Source organism: Triturus cristatus, chromosome 5_2 (genome assembly GCF_964204655.1).
Source record: "Triturus cristatus chromosome 5_2, aTriCri1.1, whole genome shotgun sequence".
Classification (NCBI taxonomy): Eukaryota; Metazoa; Chordata; class Amphibia; order Caudata; family Salamandridae; genus Triturus; species Triturus cristatus.
Window position 1 is genome coordinate 21,518,807 of NC_140588.1, and position 20,491 is coordinate 21,539,297.

The 20,491-nt window shown below is 42.4% G+C and overlaps 1 protein-coding gene across 1 annotated transcript in view; it reads left to right on the forward strand.

Annotated features, from left to right (window-relative positions):
* The first annotated feature begins 2,282 nt into the window (after positions 1 to 2,282).
* The window catches only part of ICE1 (interactor of little elongation complex ELL subunit 1), a 591,393-nt gene continuing 573,184 nt past the window's right edge, over positions 2,283 to 20,491 (forward strand). The window contains exon 1 of the mRNA XM_085606774.1: positions 2,283 to 2,479. Coding sequence (XP_085462900.1) covers positions 2,390 to 2,479 — 90 coding nt within the window. The 5' untranslated portion in view covers positions 2,283 to 2,389. The remainder of the gene's footprint in view (positions 2,480 to 20,491) is intronic.

Consider the following 20,491-nt stretch of genomic DNA (forward strand, 5'->3'; position numbering starts at 1 on the left):
CATTTTGCGTCTCGTGCCGGGCATTTCAAGTCATTAGCCAAGTGTGAACTACTGCCGCATCTATAACATTGTCCCCACTTTTGTTTTTCATCTCTCCTGAACGGTGGCTTTGTTTCTTTCTGCCTCCAATTCTGATTTGTTTTCGCCTTGTGATCGTAAATTCTGTTAACATTTTCACCATCTTTTTTGTTCTTCTCTTCTTTTAGAACTGCCTTTGCGCAACGGCCTGTTAACTCTGCTTTTCTCGCTATATCGATTATATTCTGTAGTGGATACTCTCCCTTCGCCCATAAGTTGTCTTGAATATTCTCATTCGACCCTTGCATCACAATCTGGTCCCTTATATATTCATCATGGAGCTCTCCGAATCTACAGTTTATCGCTAGATCTTTCAATGCAGAGACATAGTCATCAATAGATTCTTCGTTACCCTGCTTGCGATGGAAGAATTTGTAACGATCCACTCCCACACATACCCTTGGTTTGTAGTACGTGTTAAGATCGTCAATGGCATTCAAGAATACATTTCCTTCATTTTCTGCTCTCACTGTCTTGTTTATTGAATTATATACTTTTATGCCTCCTGCCCCGAGACTATGCATTAACATCTTGTATTTTCTTTCAGGTTTTAGTTCGTCATCCTCCTCCACGGTTGAGATATAATTTAAAAAATATTCTCTCCATCCCTCCCATTTTAATGTTAGTTCTCCACCACCACGTAGAAATGATTCTGGTGGAGATAAATTCCATATGCATCCTGTTGCCATTTTACTACCAAGAAGGTCTATAGTCTTTACTTTATTTTAGTTGTGCTGCCAAACAACTGAATAGAATGTATTAAAATTGGGATTGTGCTTTCCAGTTGTAGTTACTAATGGTAGAGGAGGTTGAGTTATGTAGTTTTAAAATTTTCTAAAGTTCTTTATTTTCCTTGCAGTTCAAACACATTCTTCTTGGTCTTTTTTTTTTTAATAGCTGGAACGTGGCATCGTTATTGGCACATTGTTGATTTACATGCGTTTATTTCTGCTCCTTTTATTTTCGATTGATCTTGTTATTAATAAACGCGCTTGATTTGGAACATATGCTGCTCCTCAACGCGTCGTTGCCATGGTGTAGTTTTGATTACCTTCCTCGAAATGGCACTTACGCTTCGTGCGCGTATGCTGGAACGCAAGCTGTGTTTCCCTAACATGGCCGCCACGTTGTTTTCAATGCGTGGCTACGTCACTGCTGTGTACGGTTGACGCGCAGTTCAGCTGTTGAGAATGACAGTTGACAGTTCGCTTCGCTCGTTGTTCCGAATGGTGGTAGTCTACTTTCACCGTAGTTCAGTCAAAATTTCCTTTCAAGCATCCGTTTCCTCACAGAATTTAATTTGAATTCATAACTCACCCCTCCATAAGTTCAAAACGGACAATTTTGAAACTCCGTCAGTGTCAATTTCATTTGAGGCTAGTCTCGAAGTTGTTAATCGCTATTCTGCCACGAAGAAGCACACCGCTGAATCCGATCTTTTCTTATTTCTGAATTTCCAGAGTAGTTTATTTATTTTTTTAAAGTCCTCTAAATAAACTCTCCTGTTCAATAAGTTCCTTTCGCGTGGGAGTCCCGTGCTGGCCCTCGTCGCCACTTTGTAGGGTATAAACGCCAGCCAAAGTTGATAAGTAGAAGTATTTATTCTTAATACCAACACGGGGTCCAGGGGAACGCCCTGGACGCAGAACAGCGTATGGAGGGCAGGGTGATCAGCTGTCAACTGTCAACGGCAGCTGACGGCTGGTGACCTCACCAACAGTACAGGTGCCCAGAGGTGACACCCAAGTGCACGCGAGATACAGTGTCCGCGCAGGGACATAATAGCTAAACACAACAGGGCCACTTTTGGGCTACTACCGGTTGTCTTTGGGCTTGTCTTGGGACAGCTTCCGAAACCTGGCAAGCCTGGTTTTCGCTAAGTCACTCTCCTTTTCTGTGCAACTTTCGTAAGTGTTCCCAAATCATTGTCGGGTATGAATTAAAATGTAAAAGAAAAAACTTTAAAGTGCAATACGAAAACGTTTTTTCAGACATAATTAGGACTGAAAACTACCAAGAGGGTCGCAAGGAGCAGCAACTGTCAGCGGAGCTGTCAGAAGAGGCCCCGTAGGGCACAACACAAAGGCTACGCTCTGAAGCTCATACGTCTAGCCTACGATGCCGTGAGTACCGTTTACTTCCGGGTGATTACGAAAGGGCACGGCACTGCTGCATAGTGCGTCTGCGCCTGACTAGAAGCACGCATGCGCGCTATTGCGCACCGGAAACTCGGTTTTTGTAGTTAGGGGGTCTACTGGTTGTATTTGTTGATTGTGCCCACCACTGAGAAGGGCAGGGCGGTGGCTCGAACATGATGCCAGGGGAGACGCATTCAAATACGGCAGGGCTAGCTACAGAGGGCCCAGGCAGCGGCTGCCAGAACTGCAGTGTCCTGCAGCAGGTAGGGCTCTGAAGAAATACACCAGCGGGAGGGGCACTGCTTTTGTGTTACGTCGTTAGGTGAAACAGGGGTGACGTGTGGCACAGGTGGACAGCTTTGCCAGCTTGATGGTAGTGGGTGGTCGTCGTGTCTCCTTGAAATTGTGTAACAGCAAAAAATGTTGATTCGTGGGTTGAGAGGTACCACTGTGCCTTTAAGCTTCCCGTGTTGTTTACATTACCTTTATCTGCACTTGAAACATCCCCATGTGCGTTTCTTTAAGTTGTACACATTGCTGATTGTGTGGACTTGACCCAAATAGAAAGACTGCTTCACCTGAATATTGCAAAATTTCGTTTGTTGTATTTACTCAAATGTTTCTTTTTTTAACTGATTGCTTAAAATGAGCTTGTTTTAATGTTGACCCGACTTCGTGCTCGGTGTTTATAGCTTGTTGCATTTAAATCACAATTTGAATTAAATACTCGAGACTCCGAACAACGGTAACGCGAGGCAAATGTGCTATATCAATCCGATTGACAACAGAGTTGCCTCATAAAACGCCAGAATAGAAAGAAAAATGAGCGATGAGCTGATGAGAGAAGTTTTTGGCTGGTGCAAGTGGTAAATAGTTGGTTTTGAATGAATACGAAGTCATACGCAGGTTGCTTGATGAGCAGCAACAAACGAGGGATGTTGTATTTAGGGCTGTTTGAAGACTTTCTCTAGCAGTAAATCAATAGTTTTGATATCTCGTGCCTCGTGGAAATATTCAAACTCAATTTTAATATTTATCTTTGTTGAGAAACATCCTTTTTTTATCCAGTATGCCATCTCCATTCATGTTCAGTATTACTATTCAGTGTATTACTTATATTGGTAGAATACCAGTTTTTGCATGTGTGAGAAAGGCCATGCTGAAAATACGCCTGCTGGCTCCATCGTGACATACAGTGAAAGGGGAAAGGAACTCGAATGAAGGGCAGGGCACAAGTCCTAAAAAAAACAGTAGTGAGAGGACTAACAAAGTTAGGCATTATGTACGTGATATCAATGTGCGTGGAATCACTTATGACATCTCAAGAAGTGGCATCAGATCTGAAGACCTTCCAATTATGCTTAGTAGATTTATCATGAATATATTTAAGTGCATTACAAAATTTAACAAATGAAAGCTAATCCATACTTAAGTCTATGACTTGAGTACTCTTTCTGAAGGAATTAACAGCTCAAATGTGGATGAATGACATTTGGTAACTAACTATAGAAGACAAGCCACTAAGTACTACAAGCTAGGCATACAACATTTGGCACCAAGAACAAAACACGGTTGGTGGATTGCATTAAAAATGCTGTAAACTATAGTTGTGGATATTAAAACTATAACATTTATCAAGCAATCTAGCATATCACCATTGTATACACTGACAATTTTAGCCCACTTTGAGCATTAGTAAAAAAAAAAAGCAAGTTGAATACAGCATTTGGTGTTCCAAGCATGACAAACACAATTTCCTACGAAAGATACAATTATAGCTGAATATTCTGCACATACATTAATTCAGACATTATGGAGCATGCTATATTGCCGCAGGATGTTTAACCATAAGTAATGAGTGAGACCTTTTACATAATTGACCCCTATTGGTAACAAAATTGCTTAAAATAGACCATTCATCTGGTAACTTAGTTGTCATTGAACGGAGGATCTACCTTCTTTTACTGTGAATCATCCACATGGTGATGAGGAGTCGGTTATCTATTAACATATGGCAACAGATGCTAAAGAGGAAGAGGAGGGCCCATGAAATCTCTGAACATTAGTGAAGAAAGGCATGCAATACCAAGACAGTTTTGTAAGGGTCACATAATCAAGTTCATGGTGCTGAAACCTCTTTTGCATTTACTGGTAGTGTTTATTGCCCTGACAACAGGTTGCAGTTGTTCTGTAATCTAATTCCCAATATAGAGTCTGAAAGCTTCTAATATGAATTTATAATTTGGAGAGAATCCTCTGCACAAGTATATACAATAGCAAAAACTACACACAGACTCAAAATTACTCTCGTGCATTTGTCTGATGGGCTTGCTTGGAGGGTGTTTCTGCAGTTGTTAGTGTAGCCTGGGTCCTTAAGTACATGGACAGCCAGCACTTGTTGTGTATACTTTGTAGGTGCGACTCCTTCAGATTTATCCACACACCTTACAACGTCCTATGAAAAAGTAGGAAAAGAATACAGGAAGAACATTTCTGCATCCAACAATCAAGTGGTCAATGTTATTAAAGAAAAAATATGCAACATTTGGTCTTAAATATATAAAATAAAATATTGATCAGAGTGGTGAACTGATCGTTTAGCTGCTTGAGTTAAAAGTCTCTTACTGCAGAGACCTATGCGTAGTCTGTAGATTCATTTGAATCACAGCCATTCCACCTCATACTTTTCCTATTATGAAAAATGTATGTAGTTAGAACCACAGGGTGGAATTAGGTACATCTAAAGTTATGAGGTAGTTACATTAACTGGCGTGAGATTCTAGTAACTGCAGAGAACAGTGCTAAAACTTGTCAGACAGATCAGTGCCCAAGGCATGGGGCACAAAGTGTGAGCTCTGTAAGAGATTTTTTATAGGTATGTCATTTTGTGCATTTTTAACTATGAGCAGAATGCATTTTCACATTTGATAATAAGTGATAACTTTCGTTTGGATACATGTTGCAATATCATGGTTGCTTTCAAAAGAATTGCAGTTTTAAACCATCTTTAATGGTAAAGTGCGTATTTCAAGTCACAATTCTGAAAATGCTGTTTCTCTAAAGTTCGCATTTTCTTGTCCTAGCAATTTGGTGTCTGCAGCCTGTATCCTGGATCACATGACTAGGTGTAGGTGGCAGTTGGCCTTTGCATATTTCTGCCAGACAGTATCGCAAAAGGGAACTGTATGTTGGCAGGATGGGGCGCCCTAACCATTTGGGAGGGCGGAAATATCGCCTGCCATACTTCACTTCAAAGGAGCTGCCTCGGCACATACACAACAAACTTCATACTAGCCTTTTGTGACTTCGGAGATCCTGGCGGGGGAAGGAAGGTAGTTCCATAACCAGATGTGGCGGGAAGTTTAGACGTTTCTTCCACTTCGAAGTTACCACCAGGTATAAATGTTGGTCCCTCAGCTAACTCTTGATTACACTGTTGGAGCTGTGGATACTACAGAAGGACTACCCTGCTTTCTGAGAATGAAGACTGATCATGCGCCCTTCCTCCCAGGCTCCCTGAAGTGACTTTAAGGGCTAGCTGACTGACTGACGTGTTTAGAGCTACAGTGAAATAACAAGCTCCAGAGGCCTTCCTTTAGCTGTCTAGCTGACCTGCTGCACTAAACCTGCCTAGACCCTCCTTGCCTCTGCAAGAGTGAGTCCCTGATCGCAAGAGGTGCCTCCCCAGTTCCTGTGCCCTTGGTTGGCATCAGAGTACACTCCCCTGAAGTCCAAAGAGAAATCCTGAAGTTTTGGGCTCTTTTTGACCGCAAGCAGGCTCCTTTGCATCAAGATCTTGCCACCAACTTGAAACTCGTGTGAACTTGACTCTTCACACTACAACAACCACCAACAACGTGAGATCTGCAGTCGCACTACAGCAGCGAAGCTCCAGCATTGACCATCTCTGCCGTCCAACTTGATCGTCATGCTGCAGTGATGACCGCCCTCAACAATTGGGTGTCCCTAAGCATAAATGCCTGGTATTTAATTTAATAGATTGCAGTGTTGTTCCATATTCAATAAGAGCCTGGATACAGTCGACTCCTCTCCTCTAGCAATCTCTGTCAGGCTTTTTGTTTCCTATTTCTTTTGATGTGCAGAGTGTGCTCCAGCTCCATTGGACGGCAAGGTGCAGGACAGCAAAGGCAGGTGTAAGGGCACGGGAACAAAAAGACCAACATTTTGACTGCTTACCTTTTTAAATCGTATGTAACATATGTTGATATTCTGTCCTCCTGACGTGCTGCATTCTGGGAGAATCACAGAGTGGAAGTTTTTCTTTGTTCTTCCAGCTGATTTTTTTTCCCATGCTTCTGTCACTGGGAATGCTGTGAAAAATCACAGGGCGGACATGAGGCAGACTTGAAACGATTTTCCTGCCTTGCTACCACCCTGTGTGTGATTCCTACAGCAGTGCTGGAATTAACTTTACTCCGGGAACACATTTGTGTGACAACAAAAAGAGGAGGGGGAGCCACAAGGGCACAAAGGAGAAATGCTATAGTATATCCGTTCTAGCTTAATTGGTCACAAAGGCTGCATTTAAAAACTATCTTTCGCTTTTTTTTGCTATCTCTTTGACATTTGTTAGATACACAAAGGATGTGATACAGCAAACGCAATTCTCTTCAGAAATAAAAAAAAACAAAGACCATCAGCCACTCCACAAGATGTTGTGTCGAATGGGATTGTGTACAGGAGAAAAGGTCTCAATAATAACTCTGTCTCATAGTCCAGTGTCCCACTGGGCAACAGCACAACCGTACTGCTTATCTTGGCTGCGACAAAGAAACAGCAAAAAAATAAAAAACCCTAGCACATTCTATCTATATATTAAACACAGTTACCAGATAACCGTTCTGGTCTAACCCAAGATCCCTCCTACCCAAAGCTTCCCCTTTAGCTTCCATTTAAGTGAACTCTCGCAGCTCGTGGGAACTCCCCCCATCTTAGCACCAAACCCAGTTCGGGGTCCCCCGGGAGGAGCCCCAACAGATACTCATTAACTGTGTGTGGGATATCCCACCCGACACGTGCTTACGCTGGGGTAGAATCTCAAACCAATAAGAGACTAGGACCGGGCAGTGCTAAATCATATGCAAGAAGTCTGCCATCAAGGCCTCAAACCGATGGCAATGCTGCTCCGTATATGCATATATGGTTTTCAGTCTTTTGGTGAAAAGGTAAGTCATATGCACTACATTATACGGTATCTGTTTGATCCTGGTGCTCACCGACACCCATGTTTATCTTCGTTCGGTCCTTGGGGGAGATCTGCTCGTCACTCAGACTCTGCAATGTATCCTCTATGCGTAGCGGCTGTACTTGTTTGTAAGCAGTGCACATTAGAGATGGGTTATGAGCCTACTAACCCCCGCCATTGATAGCATAGTTACAAGTGTATGTGTGGTTGCGGGAGCCTCCGTGAACATCTGCCATGCCGTAGCAGCAATTTTTGCATATTGAAGGAATTGGCCGGGACCCAAGTCAAATGTCTTCATCGCATCTTGGAGGGTGACAAATTGGCCATCTGGGTAGAAGTCCGATAGCATTATACATCCCCCACTTCCTGCCATTTTTGACCCAACATTTGCGTTATTTGTACAAAGGGACTTATTATCGAGATGTCAAGGTTGGTGGCGTATGGCACCCACTTTATAATTCTCTGCACTTCCCTTTCCCATATCCTACCAATCTTACGAATCAGAAATGGAAAATCCTGTAACAATCTCTTACCGCACATCGAGTCCCCCAAGCTAGTGCCAGTCACTTGTACTCACCTGCACGGGCCTCTCAGTTAGGTTCCTCGTCCCGCCATTGTACAGCATGTTGCAAGTGGGCTTCCAGGTAGTAAAGTTCCAGATCAGTAACCTCCATTACCCCTTTGTCCCATTCTCTTCTGAGCATGGCAACTACTATTTTACATCCTTTGCCATTCCAGAGGAGCTCCACTAACAGTGAGTCTATTTTGTGAAACACTTGGGGGTATTTCATAGAAGGTTCCCTGCATGACATACAAGCACCTCAGCAGTATCACCATTTTTATGAGTGCTACCTTCCCCTTAAAAAATGAGTGCAATGTATTCCAGAATCAGATTGAGTGGGATAACCCATCGATCACACGCCCCATATTATACTCCTTGAACTGTCGGTCATCATATGTGATGTGTATACCCAAATACCTAACCTTGTCTACCGTCCAGTACACCCCAGCCATGGAGGGTCTGCCAAACTCTATACGCCAATAGCTCCATTACAATAGCGAGATAGCGGACATCCCTGTTGGGTGCCTTGATGTAAGGCTATCTCCACCGAGACATAGCGTCCATTGTGCTCTCTCACACGAAGACTAGTGTAGAGCAATTTAATCCAATTTATACATTGGGGCCCCAATTTCATCCTATAGAGCACCTTTCAGATATAAATAATCCAACCTCACAGAGTCAAAGGCTTGCTCCGTATCTTAAAAAGGCAAGAGCGTAGAGGTCTTCCTGTAACTCTGGTGCATGCACAACGTCCCCAAGATTACGCAGGTTGCAGAGTGTGTTCCTCCGTGGAATAAAGCTTGGTTAGTCCTCGTGTATGAGTCGCCAGAGACCAGAAAGCACCTGTGCCGCCAACACATGGCTGAAAAACTTGAGTTCCACATTCAGCATAGAGAAGGCCGATTCAATCCCATCTCCATGGGGTCCCTAAATGACTTTGGGATTACCACTGATAAAGCTTCCCATATTGATTGTGGAAGTTCGTTTGTCAAGAGCCTGAGCAAAAAACGCGAATAGTTTATGTATCGGGATTTCATGGAACTGTTTATAGAATTCTGCATGGAGTAGATCGCCTCCTGGCGATTTTAGCAGTTTTTAAGGAGTTCAGTGTGCCCAGCAATTCCTGGTTACTTATCGGCGCCTTTCAAAGACTCGTGGTCGCACAAATCGAGGCACTTCAGCAGCAGTTCGCCCTTATAGTGGGACATCTCCGTAGCCTCCCCGCCATATTGCTGTGCAGTAGACACCTGTCTGAGGTGTCCTGCAACTGCAGCATTTATTTCCTGCTGGGTATAAACTTTGTGCCCACCGCAGTTCCTTACCGCTAATACTGGTTGCATGGGAGTCTCCGATCGTATCAAATGCACTAACAAGCACCCCGACTTGTCGCCCTCCAATTATCTTATGGGTTTAAGACCCCTGCTACAGATACCTTTGCATGGCTAGTAAATCTTGAAGATTATTAATGGTAATATAACTCTAGTGGTTAATGTACTTGCTGGAGTGATCTGTGCTTCGTCTAGTCGCAACTCCTAAAGCAACCCAGGGAGTTAGTGTTTATTCTGCAAAGCAAGTCCTTTAACATGCAGATGACAGATTTTTTTTAATGTAGATAGGTGTGCTTTTAACACTGAGATCCTTTTGTTACTTGCAGTTCATAAATTGTCGTCCTAATATGGCACAGTGAGCTATGAATCGGCAACTACAGCCTTCATGCAAACTGCAAGACGTGGGTTTAGCCAGAGACACTAGATGTATGTGATTCCGCAGCTGCTACGTTTTTCACATGATTATGGCTTTTCGTTACTTTACACATAATCCATCATCTGCTGCAAAATCACCAGATTTTAACAAACAAAATGTTTCTAGCTGAAACTGATCAAAAGTTGCTACAACGTGACTCCATGTGCCCTTGCGCAGTGGAAGGCCCTCCGCAAAGGTCGACTAGTCATCTTTCAGTTGTTTATTGCTGTATTTGGGTATTAAACCTGTACTAATAAGTCGACATCTTTTCCCAGACAATGTTACCAGTGTAAAAATGACCAAATAATGAAGTAATGCTTTCACAAAATGTGCTGCACTGTCGCGTAAATAGCATTTTCTTGCTTTTAACTTAAGCCAACCCTGCCGCATGAGTTGGTCCTCCGCTGCCACATAATTTCAATGGCCCTTGTTTAGACCTTATTGTTTTTTTCTCAATTTGTTGTTATAAGGCTTCTAAAAAGGAGTTATTTAGGTAGTAATAAAGTCTACACAGCATTACATTTGAAATCCTTACTTAATTTATCCCAGCCAGCACTCTTAACAGACAATGTCTACCATTTAGGGCAATATGTAGCTCCTATACCTTGGAACCCTCATTGCCTTAGGTAACACATCCTGAACACTGATTTACACACTTGTATTTTTTATTATGAATGTGTAATGTGTGTGTGATGTAAAGTGTTCTGACACCTTAAAAGGGGATGTGTAGTGCTATTAAAAATAAGCATTTGCAATGCAATAGGTCTCGCATTAGTAAAAGTTAGAACTTTTGGCGTTGCAAATAATAATGCAACACCAATAGATCTAATTTTTAGTAATGCGAGGCCTATTGCCAACAGACAGCTACACAAAAATAACGATCAACACACAAATCACTCTCAGAAAGCAACAAGCTCGAGACTCCAATGCCAACCTATGGAATTGCTTAACCTCTAGGTGACGGAGTGCCAGGTCGAACATTCGCAAAATGTTTCAGTTACTCTCTCCATCTCGACGCCAGGATACAGTATTGTTGCATAATAACAAAAAATGAAGCATAATTTGTAAATCGTGAAAACTTGTGCCGTGGTCGCATTGAAAGGTGGGCCAGGCGTTCCTCCAGTGATTGCGGCCTTCAAATGCACGGATGTCTTTTTAATTCAACTGCTGTTTAATGTAATTAAATTCAATGCATAAAAGAAACGAAAGAAAAAGCGGGCAGGTTGTCTGTGAAGGGTCCTTTCCAGGGCCCTGCTGGTGCCAGGGCCGCTCCTCACTTAGGCGATTGCCTTGGCAGCGCAGAGCTATGCAGGGCAGCGCAGTTCATCTTTTAGTGCCTCTTTGTGTCTCTGAGACACACAACACGGAGGCCATTGTGTGCCGAGACTGGGTTTGGGGGGGGGATTGGGTAGGCGCCTTTAATTTAAGTGCCTGGAAACAGGGTGAGAATTATAGAGGCGGGACGTGTCTGCTGACTCAGCGTTCTGCTGCCAGGGGTGTCCAAAATCAGGGCTGCTGCTGTGGAGTCATTGAAGGCGCTTCTTACTGGGTAAGGACAAGTCTGCGAAAGCAACACCCACCCTCCCTAGGATTTTAGGGAAGGAACTGCCCGCACCAAGGATGCGCCTGCTCAGTGCTTCATTTGTGCCGGTCCATGCACCTAGTGGGGAGCGGCACTAATTTTTGGGGATCGGAGATCGAAATGTAAAAAAGGGACACAGAAGGTAGAAGAGAAAGCTAGGAAAACAGCGACAAGGAGAGCAAACGGATGAGAAAAAACTGCAAGAGAGCGAGGAATAGGCAGGAAGTGGCGTGGGCTGGATTCAGGCATAGGCACCTTTGGTACTCAACGGCACTAAGATTCAGAAGCAGTGCTGGAAACTAGCTCCTAACAAAAACTTCGAGCCCCTGCACACGTTCTTTGCATAAGAAGAACGGACTATGAAGTAAGCGGGTCTGCGGCAGTACAGTGTCCTCTTCAGCACAACGTCTATTGGGGAGAGGAGTTGGCCTAACGGCTAGGGGGGTGGACCTCCAACCTGGGAACCGGGTTTGAGTATCAGCAATGACGCTGAACATCCTGTGATTCTGGGCGAATCACTTAATCTCCCCGTGCCTAACAAAAAACATGAATGTGTCCTCATGTAACGCAACTGGTGCTATGTAAAGCACTCATACCTTCGGGTCAAGTTCGCACTACAATGTTTGAAGAAGCCTACAGCGGTTTTCCAACAAAAGATTAGTGACTCATTTCATCACATTCAAAATGTTGCTAAGTTCCACATTTTCTGAGCACGTGCGGCTGCTGTGTGTCGAGGCTCTGCAGGAGGAGCTGTGGGGCTTCGCAGCTGTGAATCACGTACCTGCTTTATGTGTAAAGGAAGTTAGTTTGGCTGGAGGAGGAAGGGAAAGAGTAATGTAAGGAGGAAAAGAAAGTGGAATTACAGTGAGCCATTAAGGAAAGTAATGAAGGCGGTGTAGGTAGGATTGTGGGAGAAAGAAGGGAAGGTTGTTAAGAGAGAGTGGGGAAGAAAGGAAGCGTGGTATTGCATCGCAGGATGGAGGCAGAGGGAGGGTGGAAGAGATGTAGGAGAGGAAGAAAGCAAGGAAAAATGGAGGAAAGGCGGTGGTTAGGCATCGGGGAACTAAAGAGGGTAAAGGGGAAGTAAGAAAGGAAGCAATGATGTGGGCGAGGGATAAAGGAGGGAAGAAGGAAAGAACGACAAAGGATAGGGCGGGGCTAAACGAATGAAGAAAGTAATGTTGGACGATTAATGGAGGGGCGCAGTTAATGAGGTCAAAGTAATTGTTTGTTTATTGAGTTATGCCCCAAAGTAACGCTATATTTAAAAATACCACATCAAAAAAGACAGCACCAGCCTCTACCTCCGAATCCAGCATCCCAGTTCCGATTGGGGTCTGCGCCGACACACAGACTGCCGGACTTCTTGGAGCGGGTCTTGCGTCACATGCAGTTGTGAAAGACACAAAAGAGAGGCGATGACTTGGGGAGGACACATTCCTTTCCTGCAGAGAATTCTGCCATTCGTCACTGATCGAGACACAAATACTCGGCCGACCGGCGGACCATATTTCAAACTCGTCTTCCATACAGATCCAGTCCCACATAACCTGCGCCGAGCACGCGGACACAGGGGACACACATACACTAACACAGGCATGTTGACAAGAGTATTTGGGGACAGTGTATTACGGGAGCCCTTGGCTCTGGCAGGGAGTCTTGAAAATACACTTTCACCAGATATTATTCGAAGCCTGCTATTAGAACATTAAAGTCTGGTCCATCAATCTGTGCTACCAAGAAACCCCGCTGCAGCCATTAGTGTCTTCATAGTCAAACTGCAGTGCGGGTGAAAGGCACGGCCTGCTAAACATAGCAGTCAGGAGCCAGTATTTCCGTTGGCAAAACTAACACTGTTAACGTTTCACATACTCAACAGAATGTTAACTTAAAATAAAATTTAAACGAGTGGTGCGCGCGCCACAGCGAAACATGTGGTTTCAATTATCGCGCCTGCGTCTGGGCGCGATAATTGAAACCACGTGGCGGCCATGCGGGTAACCGACACCAATAGGCCATGGGCGGGGCAATGCGCCCACTTTTGGCCAATTGCGTGCTGTCTTTGTTCAAAAGACACACGCAAAGGCCAATAGCGTAGGAGAAAAGAAAAGGCACACGCACGAGCGTGTGCGATTCCTAGGTCAGTTTTGAAACCCCCCCCTACATGAGGTCTCTCGCTGCGCGAGCAGTGCTGCGCACTACAACGCTAGGCGCGAGACCTAAAAAAAGAATAAAAATATATATATATATATATATATATATATATATATATATATATATATTTCACTGAAAAAACCATAGGTTTCACACACGTTATAGTTACGAATTAGCATTTAAAAAACCTTGCAAATTCACTTAAAAAACCATAGGTTTCACACATGTTATAGTTAGCTGGACATTTCACTCGTAAAAAACCAATGAAATTCCCCCGTTATAGTTACTGCAGGCAACTATAACTCACACGACCGCAATTCTCTGCTGATGACGGTAGATATTACATCACTGTATTTAGACACTTATTTACCCATGTCTTCTTCCATTAATCTTTAGCTATACATGTATTACAAATATTTATTTTTCAGAAAGACACATATGTCATCAGTGATGTAATATCTGACGTCATCAGCAGAGGCTTGCGGTCGCGTGAGTTTTTTATATATATATATATATACATATATATATATATATAGTATAGTATATATATATATATACACACATATAGTATCTACTGGCGGTCGCCAGTAGATAGTTATAGTTAGGACCGTGTTTCCATAGGAAATCTCAAAATTCTATTTTGAATAACTTTGGCACCGGTTGACGAATCCTAATGGGGCGCTCCGTTCAGCTCCTACCCTGAAAGTCTCGGGGTGATTCGTCAAGCGGGGGCCGAGAAAAAAGGGGGGTCCCAAAACGTGTTTTCCCCATGCATTTTTCCATAGGACCTTTAGACGCAGCTACAGCCCGAACGGCTGAACAGAATTACTTGAAATTTGGCAGAGAGGTAGTCCTAAGGTCAAGGAAGTGCCTTTTGCAGGTCTGGTGTAAATCTGTTCAGTATTTCCTGAGAAAATAGCATTTCAAAGCATATCAATATCTATACGCGCGCAGGGTGCGCGCACCGTGCGAGCACCGTGCGAGCACCCTAACGTGCGCGAGCGTAATTCTGATTGGTGGTTACATGTTAATCAACGTTCGAATCGGTCGAAATCAGGAAGTGTCGGCCGCCATTTTGTTTGTTTTCAGTGCAAGAGTGAAAAAGGAAGGTGGCGAACGTGAAAAGGGGGCAGGGTAGAGAGTTCCTGACCCCCTAGCCTTTGTCAGGGGGTCCCTGAAGGACCCCGAAGGCAGAAAAAAAAATTATTCTTTTTTTTTTTTAAATCGTGGGGTGCGCGCACGCACCGTGCGCGCACGGTGAAAACCAAAAAAAAATAAAAATAACATTTTAATACGTAGTTTATTGTAAAATAAATATATAAAAAAAATAATACATAAATAAATTAGCATTTAAAAAACCGTACAAATTCACTGAAAAAACCATAGGTTTCACACACGTTATAGTTAGGAATTAGCATTTAAAAAACCTTGCAAATTCACTTAAAAAACCATAGGTTTCACACATGTTATAGTTAGGTGGATATTTCACTCGTAAAAAACCAATGAAATTCCCCCGTTATAGTTAGTTCAGATAACTATAACTCGCGCGACCGCCACTCTATCACAAGGATGATGTCATCAGTGATGTCATGAGTGATGCCACTGACCATGTCATGAGTGATGTAATATGTGACGTCATGAGCAGTGGATCGCGGGCGCGCGAGTTATAGTTATCTGAACTAACTATAACGGGGGAATTTCATTGTTTTTTTACGAGTGAAATATCCACCTAACTATAACATGTGTGAAACCTATGGTTTTTTAAGTGAATATATATATATATATAATCTACTGGCGGTCGCCAGTATATAGTTAGGACCTATTTTCCATAGGAAATCCGCAACATTCTATTCCCAATAAGTCTGGCGCCGGTTGATGAACCCTCGTGAAATTTTCCAAACTTTTGGCCAGCTCCGCTCCGACCCTGAAAGTTTCGTGGTGATTAGTCAAGCGGGGGCCGAGAAAAAAGGGGGGTCCCAAAACGCGATTTCCCCAGGCAATTTCCCATAGGATCTGTTGTCGCAGCTACAGCCCGAACCGCTGAACAGAATTATACCAAATTTGCAAAGAGGTAGTCCTCAGTTCAGACTTGTGCCTTTTGCATAAATGGTGTGAATCTGTTCAGTAGTTCCTGAGAAAATTAGGGTAAAAAAGTTAGTTATATCTATGGCCATGGAGGATCCGCGCACCGTAAGCGCACTCTTCCCGAATCGAGCGCGCACCCTGACGATCACGCGCTGAATGCTAATTGGCTGTCGAGTGTCTGTCTACATTCGAAACCAGGAACTGTTGGCGGCCATTTTCTGCCTCGGTAGAAGCGAAGCTGAAGAAGCAAGGGGAATAAGTGTGTAAAACATATAAAGGGGGCAGTGTGGAAATACTCTGACTCTGACTCTCTAGATCAGCTTAGGGGGTCCCAGAAGAACCCCCTGGGGCCCCCTTTAAAAAAAAAAAAAAAAACTGCGAAATGCGCGCATGGTGCGCGCATCCTGTCGCGTTGGGTGCACGGATTCTCTCGCGTTGGGTGCGCGGATCCCCCAAAAATGGAAAAAATAAATAAAACATAACGTTTTGAATATATAGTTTAAAAAATAGTTTGAAAAATATAAAAAAATAGTTTTAAAAAACCCAATAAAAACAAATAATAATGTTTAATTTTTAAAAGAATTAATTGAAAAAATAAGTTACAAAAATTGTGATAAAATAGTATTTCAAAAAAACATAATTAATGAAATTGACACACTGAAATAGAAAAATATAGAAATCCAATGAAAATCATTAAACATGATATCTTTAGAGATAAGTTATAGATAGGAATTAGCATTTACAAAACCTTAGAAATTCACTTAAAAAACTAAAGGTTTCATGCACGTTATAGTTAGGTATTGGCATTTAAAAAACCTTAGAAATTCACCCGTTATAGTTAGTTCAGCTAACTATAACTCGCGCCCCCGCAATGCACTGCTAATGACGTCACATATTACATCACTCATGACGTGTGTGTGTGTGTGTGAGTGTCTATGTAGGTGTATAAATGTATATGATAGTCCTGTACTGAGTGACTGTAAGTATGAGTGACTGTACAGGTGTGAGTGAGTGGATGTGTGTGTAGATCTAAGAGTCAATGAGTGGGTATGTAGTTATTGGTATTGGAGTATCTATGGTTTTGAGAATGGACGTCTGAAATTTTGATTGAGTATATCAAAGGGTGTGAGAAGATGCAGTAATGTATCACATGGATGACATCATCAGTGATGTCATCAGTGATGTCACTGACCATGTCATGAGTGATGTAATATGTGACGTCATCAGCAGTGCATTGCGGGGGCGCGAGATTTATAGTTAGCTGAACTAACTATAACGGGAGAATTTCTAGGGTTTTGTACGAGAGAAATGTCCAGCTAACTATAACGCCCCTGAAACCTATGGTTTTTTCAGTGAATTATATAATATATATATATATATATATATATATATATATATATATATATATATATATATATATATATAATCTACTGGCGGTCGCCAGTAGATAGTTATAGTTAGGACCACGTTTCCATAGGAAATCCGCAACATTCTATTTGGAATAACTTTGTCGCCGGTCGACGAATCCTCGCGAAATTTTCTAAATAGGTGGGGCGCTACGCTCCGCTCCTACCCTGAAAGTCTCGGGCGGATTCGTCAAGCAGGGGCTGAGAAAAAAGGGGGGTCCCAAAACGCGTTTTTCCCATTCATTTTTCCATAGGACCTTTAGACACAGCTACAGCCCGAACGGCTGAACAGAGTTACTTGAAATTTGGCAGAGAGGTAGTCCTCAGGTCAAGGAAGTGCCTTTTGTAGGTCTGGTGTATATCTGTTCAGTAGTTCCTGAGAAAATAGCATTTAAATCAATATATATATCTGAGCCAGCTTACGGTGCGCTTACCGTGCGCTTACGGTAAGCTTACCGTACGCGTACGGTGACGTGCGCGAGCGCGATTCTGATTGGCTGTTAGATCTTAGTAAACATTCGAATCGGTCGAAACCAGGAAGTGTCGGCCGCCATTTCCTCTCTCGCACTCTGAGGGAAGTGAGGAAAAACAAAGTCCGAAAACAGTAAAAGCGGCTTGATAGACAGCTCCCAACCACCCAGTCATTGTTATGGTGTCCCCAAAGAACCCAAAAGGCAAAAAATTTAAAAAAATTTATTTTCGAAAAATCGCCGATTACGCTTACGGTAAAAATTTTTTTTTAAAAAAACAATATCCATGTTTTCCTCACCCCGTGTGCAAAAGGTGCCCGAAGGGCACCTTTTGGACGTGGCATATTTAAAATTTAAAGACAATCTGTAGATAACCATTAACAACGATGTGCCTAATACGGCCTCCGTGTGCGGACGGTGCGCGAAGCGCATCGTGCGTACATGGCCCATTTAGCGTAACGTGGGCACGCGGTGCGCGTAGTGCACCGCGTGCCCACCGTGCGTGCACGGCACTAACTGCGTAAAGTGGGCGCGCACGCCACGAACGGCGTAAAGTAACTTAGCATTTAAAAAAACGTACAAATTCACTGAAAAAACCATAGGTTTCACACACGTTATAGTTAGGAATTAGCATTTAAAAAACCTTGCAAATTCTCTGAAAAAACCATAGGTTTCACACAAGTTATAGTTAGCGGACATTTTACTTATAAAAAACCATTGAAATTCCACGTTATAGTTAGTGCAGGCAACTATAACTCACGCGACTGCAATCCTCTGCTGATGACGTATGTGTCTTTATGAAAAAAAAATATTTGTAATATATGTATAGCTAAAATTTAATGGAAGAAGACATGGGCAAATAAGTGTCTAAATACAGTATTAGCATCAGCAGAGGATTGCGGTCGCGTGAGTTATAGTTGCCTGCACTAACTATAACGTGGAATTTCAATGGTTTTTTATCAGTAAAATGTCCGCTAACTATAACTTGTGTGAAACCTATGGTTTTTTCAGAGAATATATATATATATATATATATATATATATACACACACACACACAGTGGTATTTAAATGATTATCTGTGTATATACTGATACAGACTGATACATTTGACAGTCTTTCATTGCACAGATATCAGTTGTATATAGGTACTGAACAAAGTGGAAACGTGACGCAACAGAATTACAGCAGATTCCTTGATGGCAGTACACGGCCCTCCTAAACAATGTGTAATATAGACGCGCATTTGGTCCCGTACATTATGGAGACATATTAACTAAGCTACTGATAATTCGATTTTGAGATTTGGACCAAATTTTGATGAGGACTTTTTTTTCCAACACAAGGATACCCCCAGCTCTTTCACAATCTCAGAGGAGTTATGAGGAGAGTAATTTCTCTGGCAAACTCCTTGCGTGGCAGGCTAAGGAGCAAGCTGCCGCAAATTTAATTCTCACTTTGAAGTCTCCTACCACCCTGTTAGACACATCACACTCCGATGTCATTGGCATTATAATGCTCTCTCACTATAAACAGATATATAGTCATCATCAGGAGATAGATATTTCTAGGCTCTCTCATTTTTTAGCAAGATATGATATGCCTTCTCTATCTAGGGCAGACAGTGGAGCAATGATGCGCTTATTTTCAAAGTCAGACTTGGAATTAGTGGTGAAGAACCTCCCACTTGGTAAGGCTTGTGGTCCGGATGGCCTCCCCGCTGAATTTTTTAAGGTTTTCTTTTGCGCCTTTTCCGATTTATTATTACAATTAGTTAATTATATGTTAGTGGGTGGGCAAGTTCCAGATTCTTTTGGGGAGGGCACAGTTGTTAGCTTTCTTAAAAAAGGCAAAGATCCTAAAGACCCCAACTCATATAGGCCTATCACATTACTTAATACTGATTATAAGATCCTTACTAAATTATTATCAATACGTTTCAATCACATTGCAAAGGATCTTATTCATCCAGATCAGAATGGCTTTGTGGCAGGCCGACAATTAGCTACTAATACACATTTTCTTACTGAGGCTTTAGATTATTTTCAGACAAATAAAATTTCTGCTTCAATTTTATTATTAGACGCGGAAAAAGCCTTTGATTTGGTGGTATGGACAACTTTATTTGCTATTTTAAAGCACTTTAGACTTCCTCTACAGATTATTAGTTTAATTCAGAAATTGTACACGGGTGCCAAAGCCAATATAATTATTAATTCAGTTATGGTTGGTAAAATATCGGTTCAACGGGGCACCAGGCAAGGTTGCCCCTTGTCCCCTATCCCTTTTGCTTTTTTTATTGAACCATTAGCTACAGCCATTCGTGAATCTGTGAATATTTCTCCTCCTATCTCTTCCATGGCAAAAATCAAACTATATGCCGATGATATTTTGCTACTAATTAAGTCGGATATTCAATCTCAAACAGCTGCTCTTCAGCTTTTCGAAGAATTCGAACATCTGGGTGGTTATCGAATTAATAAAAAAAAAACGGAAATACTAGTTTGTGGTGGGGGAGAGGTTGAGCTACACACTGATTTATTCGGCTGTATTAATTCAAGACCGAAGAGGTACTTAGGAGTTATGTATTCTACTTCGGTCTCCGATTTAGTTATGCTGAATTTTGATCCTCTTCTACGTAAGGTTCAATCCTTGTTTACCAGATGGGACTCGCTGCCATTTTCCATTCTGGGGCTGGTGGCACTTATAAAAATGTCTATTCTTCCATTATTTAATTTTCTATTTTCTACCATTCCCTGTTTTTTGCCCAGTGCTTTTTTTCTCAAAAGTGGAATCATTATTCTCAGGCTTTATATGGGCAAAAAAAAGTCCCAGGATAGCAATACGGACTCTTTATGCCGATACCGAATTGGGAGGTCTAGCCGTACCCAATGTTAAAGATTATTATAGCGCATACTTCGCCCAATATCTAGAGCGGTTCAAATCTGGAATGCAGACCTCAACTGTGTTTATTAATTTCCTTTTTGACAGAATTTGTCATGAGGTTCAGATCCCATCTCCGCTACATATTCCTAAATTACCGAAACTCACTCGATACAAAACGATGC